The 22,879-nt window shown below is 43.4% G+C and overlaps 1 protein-coding gene across 4 annotated transcripts in view; it reads left to right on the top strand.

Annotated features, from left to right (window-relative positions):
* Window positions 1-22,879, top strand: part of LOC144892654 (E3 ubiquitin/ISG15 ligase TRIM25-like) — a 43,184-nt gene that overhangs the window by 3,156 nt on the left and 17,149 nt on the right. The window contains exons 1-3 of one of the 4 annotated variants that reach the window (XM_078780454.1): window positions 3,146-3,198; window positions 17,247-17,902; window positions 20,555-20,650. In XM_078780454.1, coding sequence (XP_078636580.1) covers window positions 17,288-17,902; window positions 20,555-20,650 — 711 coding nt within the window. In that variant the 5' untranslated portion in view covers window positions 3,146-3,198; window positions 17,247-17,287. Of the gene's footprint in view, window positions 1-3,145; window positions 3,357-17,246; window positions 17,903-20,554; window positions 20,651-22,879 lie in introns of those variants that run through there. The other 3 variants (XM_078780462.1, XM_078780470.1, XM_078780477.1) reach the window with 3 other exon arrangements.

Genomic DNA, 22,879 nt, shown 5'->3' with positions numbered 1-22,879 from the left:
CCATGAAAGTCCTTGAGTGGCCCAGCCAAAGTCCAGACTTGAATTCCATTGAGAATCTGTGAAAAGACTTGAAGATTGCTGTTCACTGATGCTCCCCATCCAACATGACAGAGCTTGACCAAATATGCAAGGAAGAATGTGGAAAGCTCCCCAAATCCAGATGTGCAAAGCTGATACAGACATACCCAAGGAGATTCGAAGCTGTAATCGCTGCCAAAGATGGTTCCACGGAGTATGGACTCAGGGGGTTGAATACTTAAATGTAAATGAGATATTTCTGTATTTATTTATTTATTATTTTGTAAAAAAATTTCCAAAACAAAATTCACACTTTGACATTATGGGGTCAGTCGGTCAATAGATGATGTGTGGATCAGTGACAAAAAAAATCTCTCTTTAATCTATTTTAAATTCAGGCTGCAACACAACCAAATGTGAGAAAAATCAAGGGGGTGTGAATATTTTCGGAAGGCAATGTATGCAGCTAAAACAGTGTCCTGGGACTTGTGACTCACCCTGCATATATAAAGTGTTTATAAAGTCCTTGTGTGAACTTAAACGTTCACAAATTTCATCTTTCAAGTCAGCACCATTCAACAGCATAGAATCCGGGGTTTTGAGAGGAGTGGTCAATTACCTCATGTTAACACCCAGATGGAAATGTGCCATCAAAGTATAATCCTCTACAGTTGCCAATCCCTTTACGCCCAATCTTGGCAGCTTTAGCTAGCAGTATTGCATCACCTTCATCGTCACATGCCATGGCCTGCTTTAGCATCTGCTGCATTCCTTATTGGAAAAACAGAATCGTATTTTTCCCATCAATTTGCTCTTGTTCTTGTGTGAAGTATGCACGAACTTTCTCCTTGAATCAAATTCTGTTAGTGCCCTTCACAACTCCCAAAGCCAATAGACGGGTTTCATGCACCTGATGCAGGACTGAAAATTTGAAGTTGAAGGTTCCATCATCCGCATCGTTTTATGCATGGGTGAAGGGCTCCACAAGAAATCTTGCCTTCCTAATCATCTCTTCAGAAGAACCATCAGAGGATTCTTCCTCATGTTGCCTGAGCAGTGATCGGTAGTGATTTCGTAGTGTGGTCAAGCACTCAAGATTATATTTGGCATCAAGTGCAACCAGATCTCCACCTTCCATCCTAGCCATTCATTTTGTGTCATGTAGCTCTGCGGCCACCTGTCTCATGCTCCCATCAGCTCCAAGAGTTCTGATTTCATGGAGGTGTCCATCCGCTTGTTGACAAAGCAAGCAGGCTGTTTGGCTCATCGTCTAACACCGAGGTCGTTTCTCTCCAGCTCCAGATGTACTGTCCACTGTGCTTATCATCCCTGTCCTTTTTATTAGCTCTCTCCAGCATCTCTTTATTGAACTTCACAAAGCAAGATTTGTGCCATGCAGCCTCATTTTGTACCAGTTCACCAACAGTCATGTCTTCTCCAAAGTGAAGCGCCACTGGTAGTGTGCCCAGGATTCTGAAAAAGCACTGACATTATTCAGAAAGGGACTGTATGGTTCTGACTCGTCCCCACTTCACTTTGAATTGAGGGGGCTTTTTTTTTTTCTTTTCTTTTTTTTGTATACAAGATCGAGGCTCGTGAAAGAGCTAACATTAATCACACAAAAAGTCAAACCGACACATAAAACACAAAATAAGGGGAGCGGTAGACAAGATGGGGAGAGAGGGGGAAGGACAAAAACACATTTGAGAGCAGGGACATCGAGAGAACTGTGGGAGGGAGAGGGCTTGGGGGGAGGTGGGAGAGGTATAAAACATATGGACACTGCAAGGAATTCCAGGAAAGAAGTTGGAATTTCAAAAATGTTTATCTGCGGTGAATTAGCGGGGGTAGAAAAGATCAAGGTTTTGGATGGGGGAAGATAAGAGATGGTGGTGAACAGCTGTTTTAAAGACCTGGAGGGAGGAGCGAGATTGAAGGGAGTGAGGGAGTTTGTTCCAGAGGCGGGAGAAAAGAGGAATGAAAGGGTGAAGGTGAGCAGAGAGTCTTGATTTTGGCAGTTTAACCATAAGAGGGTTGCTGGAAGATCTTGTGCGACCTGTCGGAATATTAGGGGGACAGAGCACAGAGAGAGCTGGGGGAGCAAGGCCGGAGAGGAGTCGGTAGAAGACAGAAAGACCACCAACCTGCCTGCGGTGAGTGAGTGAAAGGCCCTCGGTGTGAGTAAAAGGCCTTCATCGCGGGACATTCCAATGATTCTGAAAGCTTTGGTTGCAACAGCGTGAAGCCGAGCTAGGTGTTAGGCAGGAGCACCAGCCCAGAGGGGGGAACAGTATTCCATTGAGCTGTGGATGAAAGCCTTGTATGTGGTGAGGAGCTCAGGTGTGCCAAGGAAGGACTTCGCACGACGGAGGATGCCCAGTCGGCGACTGGCTTTGGAGGCCAAAGGCTCCGCAATTTCAGAGGCTCCGCAGTCTTTTCTTGGCATAGAAAGACTTGATCCAATCCAAGTTGGTAGTTTACGGTATCTGAAAAGACATAAAACACAGAAAATGATTAGAAATTATATCAACACATATTTTCATAATGGAACTGTAGATTTAATCTGAGAGCAAATAATCATGTATGTTTAGACACCCAGGTTGAGAGCCGAAGTGGCTTGGAAGCAGAGATATTGGTACTTATAGGTTTTTACTTAGGGGCTGCCTTGGAAATCCAAGATGGCTGCTATACTGCATCTTGAGGAAATTGGCCCTGTTAAAAATTGAAAGCTAAGGCAATGGGTAGCCCGTGGAAAATAATTGGTGCTTTTTCCCGGAACGTCCACATCATTCTCAAATCTGGGCATAAACTGCCTGACTATAAAAGGAATTGGGCCTGGAGGAATTTGCGTGGCACAAGTCTCAGGTGCAATTCTGGCAAGAGCGTCAGGCCCTCCACTTGGCACAAGAGATTTGCAGCTCCCGCCAGTGAAGTGAAAGACAGGTGAATCTCCCCTTGTCAGACGAACTACTGAGAAAACGTAAACTGTTCTGTTCAGCCTGGCGGAGGTATGCGCGCTACCGATTACCGTTCGCGTTTCCTTGTGTAATGCGCGGGTGAACACGCACTCGTTTTGCGAGATTGCGTCATCGCGTTGTTCATGACGTCACCGTAGGCGTCTCCTCCCTTTTCGCTCCATACCACGTGTTCACGTTTCTTTCGACGTCATCGGCAGGAAAGGTAACGTGTTACTGTACTCGTGAGCGTGTTAAGGAATTACCAGGTTATTAATGAGAATGAAGTTGTTTGTGAGAAATATACAATGATCGTGTTTGTTTCACTCTGATAATAAAGGAAGGTTTAGACTGCGGAGGGTGCGATTTGGTGACGAGCTTGTGGTAAGTATAGGGTGACCAGGTCTGAGGAAATCAAAATAATATACACTCAGGTACAGTTCAAGCGGGCTACCGTAGACCCCACTGTGCAGCTGTCGGTGGCCTCATTTCGGGTTTAGGCCTCATTTCCCATTAGGCCTATTTATGCGTTTGTAGGCCTCATTACGAATGTACATGTTTAATTGTGGGAATTGCGCTTTTGTCCGTTTTTACCTCACGCATGAAGCCTACAGCGTGGGTAAGCGGTTGGTTCACCTTGTCTATGTGTCCACAAACGTCCGTTTATCATCGTGGAACAACTTTATCGAACTGGAATGTTATATTTTGAACACGGAAAACGCACCTGTAATTTAACAGTGCATTGCCTCCCAATTCGTCCCGATGGCGCATGCGCAGAAAAAAAACCCCCACCTTTCGAGGCCATTTTTCACCGCAAGCGGAGGTTGGCCTTTTTCGGGGACAGTGGTTGTTGTTGTTTTTCGGTGACCTTTTTGAAGCTTTGAAAGGACTGAGATAATAGTTTTATAGTATTAGTAAGTTTATCTGTCTCTGGTAATCAAACAAAATTGAAAATCATTACAATTAAAAGGAAACTTACTGTTTCAAAGACGTCATAAAAGACACAAACAGGCACAAAAAACTTATTAATATTTTGTATGCAGCCTGTGGCTTGTATGCAGCAAATTTCTGAGAGCCCAGCTGTGACACTGATGCAGTTCCCCCTGTTTCCAGTAAGCTGGTACTCATTTTGCCAACCTTGTGTTATTTAACGTTTTTTTTTTGTTTTTTTTTGACTCATCCCACCTGGTATGTGAAAGACATGTTAATTTCTGGCAAAAAGCATGAAAATGGGTATATAGGGGTTTTCAGGTATGTTGATTAAAAAAATGTCAGAAACAAATTTCATTGTGAAAATTTCAAGCAAATGATCCAACAATAAAAAAAAAAATTCACTAATAATCTGGATAATAATTTTTATTTCCATGACATATTTTGAAAGAACTTGTGCAGTAGAAAAGTTGCATGGAACATGTTTGCTGGTCTGTTAAAACTGATTCCTGAAATGAAGTTACACAATGTATTCCTAACAACAAATGTATAACATTACGTTTATTAAATATTCTCGTTAGGATTAGTAACACAGGCAAGTCATATGACATGTAATGGCATTTTAAAATGGCCAAAAATATTCTTAGATATTCCAGAGATATTAGGTCATGTGGACTTTGTGATTTTACCTGGAATTTACATTTACTAGGGCATGCCCGTACTATATATATATCTAAAATTATATCCCCCCCCCCTCTATTTACATGAAATGGTTTGGTCCATTCGCAAAGCCAAAGCGAACGGCTTGCGAGTACGGTGACAACCCCCCCCCCTCTATTTACATGAAATGGTTTGGTCCATTCGCAAAGCCAAAGCGAACGGCTTGCGAGTACGGTGACAATCCCCCCCCTCTATTTACATGAAATGGTTTGGTCCATTCGCAAAGCCAAAGCGAACGGCTTGCGGAGTTTGGTAAATAAATCGCCATAGCTCGGTAACTACTTCTCCGATTAATATGAAACCTTGAAAAGGCACATCCTCGGGTCCCCAGCAATATACCTGGCAAGTTTCAAGTATATCGGACCCGTGGTTGTCGAGAAACAGCGGTCACAGACAAACACACAGACACACAGACACACACACACACACAGAGATTACTGGAATTATAGATAGACTAGGACGTGCCCGTACGTGGGTGCCCGTTCGGAAAAACATTCCAAACCGCGTGGCAGTAACGACCACAGAACCCCCCCCTCTATTTACATGAAATGGTTTGGTCCATTCGCAAAGTCAAAGCGAACGGCGAACGGCTAAATCGCCATTGCTCGGTAACTACTTCTCCGATTAATATGAAACCTTGAAAAGGCACATCCTCAGGTCCCCAGCAATATACCTGGCAAGTTTCAAGTATATCGGACCCGTGGTTGTCGAGAAACAGCGGTCACAGACAAACACACAGACACACAGACACACACACACACAGAGATTACTGGAATTATAGATAGATGAGCTGAAATGTTTTAAGAAGGTGCATGACGTGCGGATTGGGTTTAAATAGAGGCATATTTACATTTATGAGCTGAAATGTTTTAAGAAGGTGCATGACGTGCGGATTGGGTTTAAATAGAGGCATATACAGGAACTAGGACTTATTTATTCCAACAAATTACACATCAAGTACAGTTTTTAAATCTAATTATTTAAGTGGCCAATATCTAGAATAAATTGGGTCAGTATAGTTGCAAAATAGATGTGGAACTCATCAGAATTTATAAAATTAAATAACAAATAAATATAAAAATATGACAATGTGACAAAATAAAAATACGACAATAAAAATTCAAATATTATGGCAAAATGAGCTCTAATATATTTACATACCCTAACCTTAACTAACTGCCTAACTATCTATATATATATAAAACAGTGTGTGTGTGTGTGTGTGTGTGTGTGTGTGTGTGTGTGTGTGTGTGTGTGTGTGTGTGTGTGTGTGTGTGTGTGTGTGTGTGTGTGTGTGTGTAATGTTACCGATAGACTCCTAAACGGAGAGGCTCACGTGCTTGATATTTGGCATAGACATGGCCATTGAGCCTGGGAAGAGCATGGCCGACCTAAAATTTTTTATTTCATAATATTTTTTTGCCATATTTTTACCTCAGCGCATTTCAGCGAGGAATATTATACACGGAATCTGAGCCAGTGGCAGAGCAGCGCGCTGATTCGCTCAGAGCGATCACGTGATGTTCCTTGCCGCCATAAACTCACAGTTACGCGTTCGCACGTAATTCAGAGCGAAAAGCGATTGCGTTTTTTCACATTTCAGCGAGGAACATTACCATTCACACCACATAGGTTTTTTTTTCTTTCATCTTTAGATCCATATTTTTTTTCAGCGAGGAATATTATACACGGAATCTGAGCCGGTGGCAGAGCAGCGCGCTGATTTGCTCAGAGCGATCACGTGATGTTCCATCCCCGCCGCCAGACCATTGAACATAAAACACAGTTTGTGTGTGTGTAATGTAATGTAACCCACCCCCCTCCCCCCTCCATCCTCCCCTTCCCCCTCCATCCTCCCCTCCCCCCCTCTAGCCTCCCCTTCCCCCTCCATCCTCCCCTTCCCCCCTTCCCCTCCCCCCTCTCCCTCCCCTTCCCCCTCTGCCCTCCCCACCCCCCCTCCATCCTCCCCTTCCCCCCCTTCCCCTTCCCCCTCCCTTCCTCCACCACCCTACCCCCTCCCTTCCCCCTCCACCCTACCCCCTCCCCTTTCCCCCTCCCATTCCCCCTTCCCCTCCCACTCCCCTTCCCCCACCTCCCCCTCCCCCCTCCCCATCCCCCTCCCTCTCCTCCCCCTCCCCTCCCCCCTCCCCTTCCCTCTCCCTCCCCTCCCCTCCCCCCCCCTCCCCTCCCATTCCCCCTCCCCTCCCACTCCCATTCCCCCTCCCCTCCCACTCCCCCTCCCCTCCCACTCCCCCCTCTCCCCCTCCCCTCCCCCCTCCATCCTCCCCTTCCCCCCCTTCACCTGCCCCCTCCCCCCTCTCCTCCCCCTCCCCCATCTGCCCTCCCCCCCTCCATCCTCCCCTTCCCCCCCTTCCCCTTCCCTTCCCCTGCCCCCTCCACCCTACCCCCTCCCTTCCCCCTACACCCTACCCCCTCCCCTTTCCGCCTCCCCTTTCCCCCTCCCCTTTCCCCCTCCCCTTTCCCCCTCCCCTTTCCCCCTCCCCTTTCCCCCTCCCCTTTCCCCCTCCCCTTCCCCCCTTACCCTCCCCCTTCCCCCCTTACCCTCCCCCTTCCCCCACCTCCCCCACCCCTCACCCTCCTCCCCCCACCTCCCCCACCCCTCACCCTCCTCCCCCCTCCCCTCACCCTCCTCCCCCCTCCCCTCACCCTCCTCCCCCCTCCCCTCCCCATCCTCCCCCCTGCCCTCCCCATCCCTCCCTCCCCTCCCCCTCCCCCCTCCCCTCCTCTCCCCCTCCCCCCTCCCCTCCTCCTCCTCTCCCCTCCACCTCTTCTCCCCCCTCCCTCTCCTCCCTTCTCCTCTCCCCCTCCCCCCTCTTCTCCCCTCCCCCCCTCTCCTCCCCTCCCCCCCTCTCTCCTCCCCTTCCCCCTTCTCCTCCCCTTCCCCCTCCCCCTTCCCTCCCCCGCCCGGCAATGCAGGGTACTTCTGCTAGTAATATATACAGCCCTAACCCTAACTGCATAATTCAGCAGTATATTTATCCTCGCTTGAGGAGAGGGTATTTCATTTGAGCCCTTTTTTTATATGATTTTCTCTGCAACCGTTGGTCCGATTGACAGGAAATTTTCACCATATTTCACCCTATGTGAAAGGTGAAATTCGACCTGCCTATTGACAGGTTCACTTTGTCAATAAATTATATTTCGTTCAAAATCATGGTAGATTAGCAAACCTATACATTTTTGGAAAGGTTATAGCATAAGGAAACTAAAAATCAATGTTTACATTTGGAGAGATACCTGTATGGCGGCCATTTTGGATTTTCAAAATGGCCACTGTAAAATACATATTTTGTTCTATTTCTGCCTCTAATTACCCTAAAAACTTTAAAAAATATACTAAACCTATATTTTCAGGGACAAGGAATCCAATGAAAGTATCAAATTAGTGCTATGGGGAATGGTAAGACACGAATCAAAGGTTTTGAATTGCAAAATACTGTCTTTATATTCGTGATAAGTTGCATAATCAAATACATGTTATCATTTTGTACAGGCAGTTAATAACATCAAAATGTGTCACAATAATTCATATCACCAAACATACACAGGCAGTCAGCAAAATCACATATACACATGCAGTCAGTATAACTTCACATCTACACAGGCAGTCAATGACAAAATATACACAGGCAGTCAATGGCATCAAACATACACGATTACAGAATATGCCATTTAGAGTTCGTCATCACTGTCCTGTGTGTTGTATCCGACAATATAGTCCGCATCGTTTTCACAGTCCGTTCCACACAAGCAAAGGTCGGTCAAATTGATTAATAAATAATAAAATAACCACATTTAGAGGCCATTTTTCCCCGCAAAGCGGGGGTGGCCTTTTTCGGGGACCGTGGTTGTTGTTGTTTTTTGGTCCCCTTTTTGAAGCAATGTTTTACGGCCGGATGCCCTTCCTGCCGCCAACCCTCCTTTTACGACAAGCAGGGAATTACCAGTGAACTGGTACTCAATTAGCCGACCTCGGAAGGATGACAGGCTGAGTCAACCCCCCTGGCGTTAATTCAGCCATCGACCGGGATTCGAACCCAGGATCCTGGGATCCTAAGCTGGCACCCTAGCCGCTAGCCCAAACCAGGGTTGGTCAAATTGATTGGCAAATCGAATTGGTCGAATGGTCGATCGAATCGAATTCGATGAATCGAATCGAATCGAATCGATCGAATTGGTCGAATGGTCGAATGGTCGATCGAAGCGATTGGTCGAATGGTCGAATTGGTCGAATGGAATTGGTCGAATTGGTCGAATTGAATTGGTTGGAATTGGCAAATGTAAACATTGATTTTCAGATTTTCCATGTAATAACGTTTCCAAAAATGTATAGCTTTGCTAATCTACCATGATTTTGAACGAAAAAACATAGTGAACCTGACTAATAGATGCAACTCCACCTGTAGAATTCTTTAATGATAATTATGACGTCACAGGTCATGTGGTATGGGTGCCACCCTGGAAAAACATTGCACCTCTATTTCTCCGAAAGCGCTGCATATCAAAAATTGAGACATGGCTCATTGTAAAGAATTCCCCATGTGGAATAACATGTTAATGATGTCATAGGGAATAACCTCCATTATGACCTCATAATTCGACAAGTACAAAACTTAATCGATCAAGATGAAATTTATTGAGCATCATCTGGTGATAAATTGGTGGAGGAAAAAAAATAAAATGATGACGTCATTGGTCACGTGGTTCGGCCGCCATATTTGTTTCAACACAAAAGCCTTAAATAATACTGAAAACACGTCCTGGCGCGGGGCTGCAATCTCTGCTCTTTCTAGTTCATGACTTGATTCTGACCCTTTTGAAATCTACATGCTTTAAATGGTGCAATATTATTGCTTTGCCAAAACAAAAGCCCTCCATTGTCTTCAATCTGCTCTGCATTTTCATACATTTCACATTTCTATATTTAATTATTGAATGTTTTTAACTTATTAGTGTCTTAAATAGTAATCTCTTAAATCTTATATATATATATATATATATATATATATATATATATATATATATATATATATATATATATATATATATATATATATATATATATATATATATATATATATGTATATATATATATATATATATGTATATATATATATATATATATATGTATGTATATATATATATATATATATATGTATATATATATATGTATATATATATATGTATATATATATATGTATATATATATATATATGTATATATATATATGTATATATATATATATATGTATATATATATATGTATATATATATATGTATATATATGTATATATATATATGTATGTATATATATATATGTATATATATATATATATATATATATATATATATATATATATATATATATATATATATATATATATATATATATATATATATATATATATATATATATATAAACTTTGCCCTCAAAACTTTGCCCTCAATATAAACTTTGCCCTCTTTCACATCTTCTAAATCTTGTGTCCCAAACCCATCCCTCTCTGTACCCACCGTACCCAGTCGTACCTATCTGCTCCTGGACTCTGTGTCCTTTCCTCCTGACAAGGTGGAAAAGTTTCTGTCAACCCTCGACTCTGATTCTGCAAATGGTCCTGACGGCATCAGCCCACGGGTCCTAAAATCATGTTCTTCCGCTCTTTCACTCCCTCTTTCTGTTCTCTTCACCCTCTCTTTTGCTCAAGGTCATCTGCCATCTGCTTGGAAATCAGCCAACATCACCGCTTTGCACAAAAAAGGTGCAAAAACAGATCCCAGCAACTACAGACCAATCAGCCTTCTCCCCATTATCAGCAAAGTCATGGAATCCATCATTGCTTCAGATATGAAATCTTTCCTCTTCTCCAATGGCTTGATCTCTGATCATCAATTTGGTTTCAGACCTGGTCACTCTACTCTGGACATGCTGCTTCTGCTTTCTCAACAATGGATGGAGGTCCTCAACGCCAAACAGGAAATTAGAGCTGTCTCCCTTGACATTTCACGTGCCTTCGATACGGTCTGGCACCCTGCTCTGCTCACCAAACTCTCCTCCTTTGGTATCCATGGAAATCTCCACGCATGGCTGTCGGACTTCCTCTCTGGTCGTAGTCAACGTGTGGCCCTGAATGGGTTTCTCTCATCTCCTCTTCCTGTTCAGGCTGGAGTTCCCCAAGGTAGTGTTCTGGGCCCTGTGCTTTTTCTGGTCTTCATCAATGATCTCTCTGACTCTCTTGAAAATCCTCTCTATCTCTTTGCTGACGACTCTACTCTCTGTCGCTCCATTCCTCATCCCTCAGATCGGCAGTCTGCAGCCTCCTCACTCTCTGCAGACCTGGACAAAATCACAGACTGGGCAAACAAATGGAACATGTCTTTCAATCCTGATAAATCTCACACTCTTACGATGTCTCTCCGAAAAGACCGACTGGAAAACCCTCCCATCCACTTTCTGAATAATCCTCTCCAAGAAGTTCTGTCACTCAAGCTTTTGGGTCTCACTATTTGCCATGATCTTTCCTGGGAAAACCACATTTCAAATCTGGCCTCCAAACCAGTCGCCGACTGGGCATCCTCCGTCGTGCGAAGTCCTTCCTTGGCACACCTGAGCTCCTCACCACATACAAGGCTTTCATCCGCAGCTCTATGGAATACTGCTCTCCCCTCTGGTCTGGTGCTCCTGCCTCACACCTAGCCCGTCTTCACGCTGTTGAAACCAAAGCGTTCAGAATCATTGGAATCTCCTGCGATGAAGCTAACTCCAAGGGCCTTTCACTCACTCACCGCAGGCAGGTTGGTGGTCTTTCCGTCTACTACCGACTCCTCTCTGGCCTTGCCCCCCCAGCCCTCTCTGGGCTCTGTCCCCCAAATATTCCTACAGGTCGCACAAGATCTGCCTGCAACCCTCTTATGGTTAAACTGCCAAAATCAAGACTTTCTGCTCACCTTCACTCCTTCATTCCTCTTTTCTCCCGCCTCTGGAACAAACTCCCTCACTCTCTTCAATCCCACTCCACCCTCCAGGTCTTTAAAACAGCTGTTCACCACCATCTCTTATCCTCCCCCATCCAAAACCTTGATCTTTTCTACCCCCGCTAATTTCGGTCCCCTTGTGTTTTATACCTCTCCCCCCCCCCCCCTCCCCTTCCCACGCCTCCTGCCCCCAAGCCCTCTCCCTCCCACACTTCTCCCTGCTCTCAAATGTTGTGGTTGTGTGCTTCCCCTTCTCTCCTCATCTTGTCATTCCGCTCCCTCTTTTTGTATATTTTGTTTGTCTGGTTGATTTGTTTGTGAAATAAATGTTAGCTCTTTCACGAGCCTCGATTCAGTATACAAAAAAAACAACAACAACAAAAAAAAAACATCGACGGTTTCCCAGTATCCACCTCCCCTCACATCCGGAATCTTGGCATCATCTTTGACCAAACCCTCTCCTTCGACAAATACACTAAACAAATCACAAAGACAGCCTTCTTTCACCTGAAAAACATCGCCCGTCTCCGTCCATCCCTCTCTTCCACGGCTGCAGAAACCCTCATCCACGCCTTCATCACCTCCCGTCTTGACTACTGCAACAGCCTCCTCTTTGGTTCGCCCTCAATAATCACCAATAAACTCCAATACATTCAGAACTCCGCTGCCCGTCTACTCACCCATTCCCGGACCCGTGACCACATCACCCCCGTCCTTTACAAGCTTCACTGGCTCCCCATCCCCCAGAGAATCCAGTACAAAATCCTCCTCTTGACCTACAAAGCCCTCCATAACCTGGCCCCATCCTACCTTACTGACCTCCTCTCCAGACACACTCCCACCCGCAACCTCCGCTCTGCTGGTACCAACCTCCTGACCCCCCCCCCCCATGCGGACCAAATTCAGATCCTGGGGGGACAGGGCCTTCTCCATCGCTGCTCCCACCCTCTGGAACTCACTACCTCACACCATCAGAGACTCCTCCTCACTCACCACATTCAAAACATCACTCAAGACCCACCTGTTCAACACTGCATTCAACATTTAACCCACAGCATTTAACCCCTGACTATCTCTTCTCCTTCTCCTTCCTTTTGCTTTGATTATTTACCTATTGATTTTTGTCTTTTTGTACTTGTTTTTTTGTACTCTGTCAAAGCGCCTTTGGGCTTCTTGAAAAGCGCTATATAAAATAAATGTATGATTATTATTATTATTATTATATATATATATATATATATATATATATATATATATATATATATATATATATATATATATATATATATATAATGTTTTATGCCTTCCCCGCCCACCCCCCTCCTGAAGGTGGCAGGAGGCATTATGTTTTCAGTTTCTCCATCCATATGGGCTAAACCTCGTTTTTCTGAGCAACCACATGTCCGATTGAGATATAACTTTGAGTGTAGGATTGACACCCGTGTTGAATGTTTTTATGATAATTGTGATGTCATAGGTCACGTGGTATGGCAGCCATCTTGGATTAAACTCAAATAATGTAAAAACATATTTCTCGGAAACCGCTGATTGGAAAATTTTGAAACTTGACACATTAACATGTTCAAAATAATGTTCAAAATAACAGCTTAACTAGTTAAGAGTAAACAGAGGCTAGTTAAGAAAATAACTTGGCAAGCCAAAAGCGATTATGAGAAGGATATGGCCAAGACTATTAAACGTATTCGCAAGATTATTTAAGTACATAAGGGTAAAGCACAATGTTCATAAAATAACAAGTTGACAAGTGTGGGCCCATTTAGAAATCGCACAGGGAGATTGCCTTGCTTTGTGATGAAAGTGAGATTGCAGGGTTATGAAGTACAGTAGTTATTTTGCTTCAATATTGACATAAGAACAGCCAGGAGATGTACCAATATCTGAGAGTATCTATCTCAGAGGTGAGGAAGGGGTTTTGGAAGAGATCCAGATGGGAGTGGAGGATGTGAAGAAACCACTTATCTTGGTATCAAGTTCCCTTAATGTCATGTTGGACTTCTGGTGATATTAATGATCATATTTGTCCAAAAACATCCCTATTTGCACTACTCCCCAAAGCTCTGATAGAGACAGCTTAGTTGCAGACTCTACCCCCATCCATCCATCCAGCACAAATAAGTCCGCCTCTTTCTCTTCTTCCCTCAACCATACCCAGCATGGTTGATTTCTCTGTACTTTCATTTTCGGCACACATGATGTGTCCAAAGTATAACAATTTCTGTTTTGTCATCTGTGCTTCTAACATACTGTATTGTGTCTTCATTTCTTCAAGCATTGATTTGTTTGTTCTTGACAGACAGCAAAACAGATGAGCAATACTTAAATAAAAGTTCCTTGGGAAATATAAAGAAAACAAGCGTTACGCCTAGGTCCCCCGTTGGTGAAGTGATGTGAGAAGGTCAAATTGACACATTAACATGTTCAAAATAATGTTCAAAATAACAGCTCTTATTCAGTCATAGTTTAAAGTGGAAGACGCAAGGCGGCCATCTTGGATTTTGACGTGGCGACCCAATTTTCAATAGCTTTCTTCCTTATGCGTAGATTTTACCCACACACCAGATTAGAAGTTAGTAGTTCATTTATTTTTCAAGATATTCCGCTCACAAGGTTCAGACATTTACTTTTCAAGATATCGCGCTCAAGGTTTAGATATGGTGACAGCCATCTTGGATTTTGACGTGGCGACCTACTTTTAAATAGGGTTCTTCCATATGCCGAGTTGCACCCACACACCAAATTAGAATTCGGTCCTTCGCTTACTTTTATCAAGATATTGCAGTGCACGTGCGCTCGCATGCACGCACGGACGGACGGAAGCATGCACGGACGCACACACGGACGGAGGGTAAAACCATAGTCCCCCTTTCGCTCCGCGGTGCGAACTGGTACAGACATGAGGGGTTCAAGTGGACTCGTCTTCTGTCAGAAGGTCTCTTATCAAATGTGGTCTTCATGGGCGAGTTGCTATCAAAACACTCTTTCTGCATAAAGTTAATGGAGCCAAGAGACTGAAATCTGCCCAAGCACATCCGAGTTGGGATGTTAATCAGTGAGAAAGGATGCCCCCTTCAACGTCCTGACCTTAACATCATATAAATTGTCTGAGATTATTTGGATAGGGGAAAAATGGGAAACAACTAAAATCAAAAGACAAGTTATGGGAAACATTGCTGATTACATGGAACAACCTCCCAATGGTATTTCTCCAAAAAATGCAGGAAAAATTCCAAAGTGGATATATCTGCAGTTTTGCATGAAAATAGTAGTTACACCAAATATTGAAATTTCATACATTAATACTGTATTGTAAAATACAATTACTGTTTGTTTCTTTAATAAAACATGATCATTATAACACCTTTTATTTATCAAAATATGTCAATGTGACAATAAAAATGTTTATTTACAACATGGCCGAAGACATTTGCACAGTACTGTACATCCAAGAGTTTTAAGGGAGGTGGCAGAGCAGATAAGCACAATGTTATCCAGAGATGATAAACATCATACAGGGGCACAAAGGCAACCACCCAACCAAGATAAGAAAACTCTTTCACATATTTAATCTTCTCTCTCCTCCTGCATGTAGGGTTGAAATGTTCATTATAACTTTGGGCCAATAGCAGGTGTACCTTTAGATCTTTGTTTACTGAAACTCTTACTCAGTCATAGTTTAGATGGTCATAGTTTACTTATGAAAACTCATTATAAGCTATTTCTGCTGTTGTAGACACAAGTTCATATAGGTAGGCAAAGCTCTTCCCTCTCTTCAAACCTTGACAAAATCACAAGCTGGTCAAACACTTGGAATATGTCTTTCAATTCAATGGACCAGATGATAACCCCCCCTCCCCCTCCCCCCCCATATACTTTCTCAACAATCCTCTTGAAGTTCAGTCACACATACTCCTGGGTCTCAATAATAGCCATGATCTTTCTTGGGCAAACCAAATTTCAAAGTTGGCCTCCAAAGCCAGCCGCCAACTGGGAATTTTGCATCGTACAAAGTCCTTACTTGGCACACCTGAACTCCTAACCACCAACATGGCCTTCATCCATGTATTAATGTAGTATTTCTCTTCCCTCTGGACTGGTGCCCCTGCCTCACATCGTGGAAACCAAGGCCTTTAAGATTATTGGAATCTTCTGTGATGAAGTTGAGTCGATGTCCTATGACTTCGCCTTCGCTGTTGGATCGGTGGTCTCTGTCTTCTATTCCCTCCTTTCTGTTCTTGTACCCTCTTCCCTTTCTGTACTTGCCTCCCTCCTTCCTCCAGTTTGCTGCAGGGCACACTTGGTTCACCATCAACCCCCTTCTCGTGAAACTTCCAAAACACAGAATGACTGCACACCTCGACTCTATTGCTCCTCTTTTTTTTTTCCTGCTTGTGGAACCAACTTCCACATTCTCTTCCATCTTATTCCTCCGTCCAAGTCTTCAAGACATCTGTTCACCACTGTCTCAGATCATTTCCCATCTAACACCATTATATTTTCTTCCCTCGTTAACACCTCACCCTTCTTCCTTCCAAGTTCCAGTTTTTCCTTCCTGAGAGTTTGCTTACTATACCCATCATGTCCACCCTACGTGTCCTACACTATCCCTCATTCCTTCCCACACCGATTGTTTGTCCAAGTCTCCCTCTGATTTGCCCTTCATATCTGCTGTTGGTGTTTTCCCCCCTCTATCTACGATTCCTTTCGTTCTGTTTCGTCCTGATTCATTCAGTGTTCTCACTCACTCTTCCACGAGCTTTGACTCTGTATACAAAAGTTTGGTCACAATCTCTTGACACATTAACATGTTCAAAATAATGTTCAAAATAACAGCTCGACGAGTTAAGAGTAAACAGAGGCTAGTTAAGACTGTCTCAGAGCGCATACCTCGAGTACATAGGGTCAAGAGCGCATAATGAACATAGGGCCAAGAGCGCATACCTCGAGTTTGACTCTGTATCAGAAACCTGGTACTCTGTTATGTTACCTTTGCTTGGGATGAGTTTTGAGTGCACATCTTGATTGGCTTCTTATCCAGGTCGTAGTTTCATTTTATACTCCGAATGATTATTCCGAACCTGATTGTTCTTTATGTGAATACTCGTAAAAAGCCCATCAAAAATGACGGATTGGAACAGTTTATTCGATTGTACAGCCTCGTGAGCATGCTGACGTCTGAAGCCTCGCCCTAGTGTCAGGTGTGCTTATATCTTATTTATTTATTAGACACCCTACGGATGTAAATGAACACTTGTTTTACTTTGTGTGTTGCAAATCACGTGCAGCATTTTTCACCCCGCTGCACCTTGTATTTATTGTTATTTTAAAAAACGCTTCTGTACACCGCCCTTGAGGCTCGATTTGCAAGCCACCATCTACAGTTCCAATCGAAGACACATAATTACTCTTTTATTGAAAACGTTTTTCGAGTTTGTTTTATCCTCAAAAATAGACCATAGTGAACACACATTCGTGTTAAAAGATTGGCCTTTAAAACCTACCCCTACGGAGGGCGACAGATATCTGTACAAACACACAAACTGACATTCTGTTTTATATTGTAGATACTTGTTATTTCGTTTAAGTTTTGGTAATTTTCAATTTTCATTTGCAGGTTTCAATTCAACTCTGCTTCACACTTCTGATTCAAAGAAGATGGCTTCTTCTTCTGATGTTGTAGATAGTTTGGATTTACTCACATGCCCAGTTTGCTTTGAACTCTACAAGAAGCCAATTTCTTTGCCATGCGGCCATTCGTTTTGTTGTGTCTGTTTAGAGAAATGCTGGGAGAGCACGGAAGAAGATACAGCCTGTTTTTGTCCACATTGCCATGAGGTTTTTGCACAAAAACCAAAGCTCAAAAATAATGTGATCATTGCCAACTTAGTACAAAAGATTAAGTTGAAAAAGAGAGTGGTAGGATTGGGAGTCAAGGTCCGAGATGCAGAATGTGGTGATGTGAATGTTAAGAAGGAAGTGAAATCAGGGGGCACTGGCAGTTACTGTGAGCTTTGTAATGGAGAGGCAGTCAAGAGGTGTGTCCCTTGTGAGATCCTCTGCTGTGAGCAACATGTGAAACCTCATCAACAGAAAGGGCACAAACTGGTGGAACCAGGAGTGAAGATTGAGGACCTAATATGCACTGAACATGGAAAGCTAATCCAACTTTATTGCAAGGACGATGGGAGCTTGATGTGCTTGATGTGCACGGGGGGACAACATCAGAACCACAACGTTGTTGCTGTGGAGATTGCTCATACTGAACTAAAGGTGAGTAAATCAGTGAAAACTAGAACGGCACTCGGTAGAGCGCATACCTCTGCCAGGCTGAACAGTATATGTTTTGTATCCCACTGATAGGCTGGATCTGGATTCGCACCTGAACCAAAATGTAATTGACTTGTTCTTGTTACCTAACCAACTCGTCCACCAAGTTTAGTCATAACTCGTCCACCAAGTTTAGTCATAACTTGTCCATAACTTAAAAAAATATCATTGTATCAAACAAACAGGGGTGAAAACATAACCTCCATCCACCTTCGGTGGAAGAGGTAAAAGTGGTTATTTTATGGATGATGTAATAATTATTTTTACCTCCGCCACCGAAGTTGGATGGAGGTTATGTTTTCACCCCTGTCTGTTTGTTTGTCTGTCTGTGAACAAGATATCTCAAAAAGTTGTGGATGGATTCGGACGAAATTTGGCAGGGAGGTAGTGTATGTGACACGGACTAAATGATTAGATTTTGGTGAAGATCCAGATCAGGATCCGGCTAGTATAATTTTTGAAGTTATTATTCACCATTATTATTAGTTATTATTCATTCACCATTGGGAGACAGGGCCAAAAACGATACACAGCAGAATATCTCAAAAAGTTATGGAGGGATTTGGACAACATTTGGTGGAGAGGTTGTGTGTGTGTGTGACAAGGATGAATCGATTCGATTTTGGTAAGGATCTGAATATGGAATCGGATAAGATAATTATTTAATTTTCAAGTGATTCTTCACCATTGAGTGGTAAGGCACTGATTAAATGATTCTGCATCTGCAATTCTGCAATTCAAACCACGACTCTGATTCTGCAACTGGACCAGGCGGCATCAGCCCATGGGTCCTAAAATACAGAATTGAGGCTCGTGTAAGAGCTAACACATTGAACATGAAAAACATGCACAGACACATAAAATGAAGGGAGTGGGAGACAAGAGGGGGAGAGAGGGAAGCACACAAGCACAACACAACTCTGCTTCGAATCAAGGTCCGTATTCAACTCTGCTTCAATTTAATATAGGTAGGCAATCCACATTGGATTTGCAGGTTCCTTCCAAGTTCGCGCTTGTCTGAGAGAATGAGTGTCTGAGAGACATGAGCCATGTCTTTATTGTGCAATGAGGACTGAACTATCCGACATTTTCTATGCAGAGAACAGGGATGTCGGTAGATCTGTGGAAGGGGGAGAGCTGGGGGAGGAGGAAGGGGCACACGGTATAAAGCAATTGAACACTTCTAGGAATTTCAGGAAAGAAGTTGGGGATTTAAAGAGGTGGATTCTGAATGTTTCGGTTTCGACTGCGTGAAGCCGAGCTAGGTGTGAGACGGGAGCACCAGCCCAGAGGGGAGAGCAGTATTCCATTGAGCTGCGGATGAAAGCTTTTTATGTGGTGAGGAGCTCAGAAGTGCCCAGAAAGGACTTCGCATGATGGAGGATGCCCAGTCGGCGACTGGCTTTGGAGGCCAGCTTGGAAATGTGGTTTTCCCAGGAAAGATCTTGGCAGATAGTGAGACCTAAAAGCTTGAGTGATAGAACTTCTTGGAGAGGATTGTTGAGAAAGTAGATGGGAGGGTTGCCCAGATGGTCTTTTCTGAGAGACAAAGTGAGAGTGTTAGATTTGTCAGGATTGAAAGACATGTTCCACTTGTTTGACCAGTTTGTGATGAAGGTAGGATGATGTTCACGCGCTGCCTTGGTCGTCCAGGAATGGCCCCGCCCGGCGTGGCTCTCCCCGGTCACAGCACGTCCCGTGATGAAGGCAAGTAGGCGGTGGAAGGGATACTTGTAGCGCGTCTCTCGAACAAAGGGCAGATGAGGCAGGCGGGAGGGAAATGTACGCGTCTCTCAGCGCGGCTGGGCGGTTTTCCACAGTGTGTTTAGTTGCCGGCGCGCTCTCACTCGCGTAACCCAATGGAGGCTCTGCCTCAAGCTCAACTGAGTGCTTAATTCGTAAGAGCGCTTATAGCCTAGTTCATGCGCGTCTTCTCTCAGAACTCGTAACTTGCTCAACACTCAACAGAACTTCCAACTTGTTCAAGCGCCTCCCTCCACAGAACTGCAACTCTCATCAAGCGCCTCTCCCATAACTCTGGTGGGGGCTTCACGCAACGGGTTATATGGCCAACCCCCTTAGCCCTCTCGAATGTTCGAACCACACCCTGTGACGCAGTGCCACAGCCACTCCCTTCGAGCCCTGATTGGCGGCTCGTTCTTACCGTCTGCTTCTCCTCCACCCTCCTTCGGTCTTGCCTCGATTTGCCAGGCCTGCCTCGTGTTAATTCGCGCCAAAAAGCCAAAGGCGGCATAAGGAGGCGTAAGGCGGCATAAGGAGGCGTAAGGCGGCGTAAGGAGGCGTAAGGCGGCGTAAGGCGGCATAAGGCAATAAAGGCGGCATAAGGCAATGAAGGACCTACTCTCATTAGTCTACTCAACGCAAAACTAACACAGGAAAAGGACTATGCTTACACATACTAAGAAATAACTGAACTATCGCGAGGCTACGTGTTGTTGTGTGACTAAACTATGAGGGCGAAATTTAACCTTTATTGTGCAAACTCAAAACCGCAACAATATATTTGTATCATTTTGTGCAAGATCCACCGAGGTGCACGATTCTTCATTTATGTTGTCTCTTTATTCTGTGCAGGGTGTTTTGGCTGCAAAATATCCTCATGTAACACAGTCAATGCAGAGCGTTGCGTCGCAACTACAGCAGGTTCAGGAAGAGGAAGAGAAAACACAGGTAAGAAGCACCAATTAATGGGTGTTCTTACAAAGAAAGAAATTACCATTTGTGAAAAACATAATGTTCTTCATTGGGCTTCATTAACTTCCAGCTAATCTAATTCATCTCCTGAGCATCTCAGGCAATCTCCATCCATTCACACACTCACCACTGAATACCAACCCAGAGCCATTTAATTACATCACCACAATGATCTAATTGTATTGATCCAACCAAACAAAATTGTGAAAGTGTTATTCTTAAAAATAAAATTCTTTACTGATTTTCGTGAAATATACTTTTTGAACATTAAAATTAATTTATTCGTTCAGATATTTAGAAACCCGTGTTGCAGAAGTGAGCCAAGTTGCATGTTCTGAGATTATTATGGGCAAACGTGGCCAACAGCATAGCATAGTAGGGGTGGGGTAGGGAAGGGGGTCATGCCCACACCTCCAACCCCTCCCCGTTTAGAAAAAGGAATGCACTTGAGGGAGGTGTTCACACTCATCGTTATGTTTCTCTTCAAATAAGTCATGGTTGTTTATTGATGATGTATGCTATCAAATTTTTAGAAATGCACCAATTCTGCAAACAAAATGAAGCAAGAAACAAACAAGAAAGAGCAATCAGAGATTGCAGACCCTCGCCAGGATGTGTTTTTAGTGGTTTTTAAGGCTTTTGTGTTAAAACAAATATGGTGGCCGAACCACGTGACCGATGACGTCATAATTATTTTTTTCTCCGCCAATTTATTCCTAGATGGCGCTCAATAAATTTCATCTTGATCGGATGAAGTTTTGTACTTTTCGAATTATGATGTCAATGGAAGCACCTATGACACATCATGATTAACAAATGTTATTCCCTATGGAGAGTTCTTTACAATGAGCCATGTCTCAAATTTTTTCTATGCAGCGTTTTCGGAGATATAGAGGAGCAAACCTTTTCGGTTTTTCCAAGATGGTGCCCCACACCACGTGACCTATGACGTCATACTTATCATAAAAAAATTATACAGGTGGCGGTGCACCTATGGTGAAAATTTCCTGTCAATCAGACCAACGGTTGCAGAGAAAATCGTATTTATTCTGTGCGGACAAACAAGTAGACAGACAGACAAACAAACGGACTCAAATGCAATACCCTCTCCTCTGGCGAGGGTAACAATCAGTCAATTAATCAATTCATTAATTAAACAAACAAACACCATCCGACAATTGTCTGTGGGTATGTATGTGTATGTCTGAGCCTTATCAAATCGAAACTGACGTGGCCAATGTGTTAAGGCCACAGGTTTTGCACGTTCTTGGAGTACCCATGGGCAAGTCATGTGTAAGAAAATAATTCCCCCAACTGCTCCCACCTCCCCTCCTCGTGGATGAGAAGAGAATTCCTAACTTAGGTGTATATTATTATTTGTTTAGTTTTGTGGGGGGCGTTGTCAATACAATCAGTTCCATCTAAAAACGTGATGTCCTGTAGTAATGCTAATTTGTCGTGTAAAATCAATATCAGAGCGTGCTAGTACTCTTTATGTAGGGATGGCATGGAAAGAAATGTCTGTCCCATCCACTATATACAAAACTAAAGTTGGAGTATATTCTCCAAAAGGTCGCTTAGGCTACATATGAGAGCCTACCTAGTCCATTCAGCTAATTGTCGAGGCAGGGATCTCTTTTCAGTACCCCAGACCATGGCAAAGCAAAACAAAAGCTAAAAAACCGAGATCGGCGAAAACCAGAAAATCTTTTTCTCATTCATCATAATAATAATAATCTTCAGATGGCATATTTCCGAGCTACTTTTCTCAATTCCAATGACTCTGGTACCATCCGACAGAGTTTTACTTGGTGCTGCATCCTTTGCTATCGTAATTTTAATAGCTTGAAAGGATTCCGCAAAAATTATGTTTAACTGCATTCCTTTGTTAAGGAATAGGAAGGACTAGGAAGGAAACGGAGTGGGTAGGACTACAACTTACAACTGTCAATCAACCTGATGGGGGTGGGGCCACTAGACACATTTGCTGCCTGTATGTACTATTTAGAATGTTATATCATCTGTAAAGTATGTACAGTACCATTACAATGTGAGCACGTCTAAAGTTTGTACTACAGCATTTGTAAAGGGCGTTACAATAGACTCGCAACTCCTTTGGGGCGAGACTTTTAATTTAAAATTATTTAATGTTAATTTTGACTTTTTAAAGATTGAAATTGGATTCCTGGACTTGATTAGTTTTGC

The sequence above is a fragment of the Myxine glutinosa genome, chromosome 1, assembly GCF_964187855.1.
Source record: "Myxine glutinosa chromosome 1, kmMyxGlut1.1, whole genome shotgun sequence".
Classification (NCBI taxonomy): Eukaryota; Metazoa; Chordata; class Myxini; order Myxiniformes; family Myxinidae; genus Myxine; species Myxine glutinosa.
Note: the sequence above shows the minus strand (reverse complement) of the source record. Positions and strands in the feature narration are given on the sequence as shown.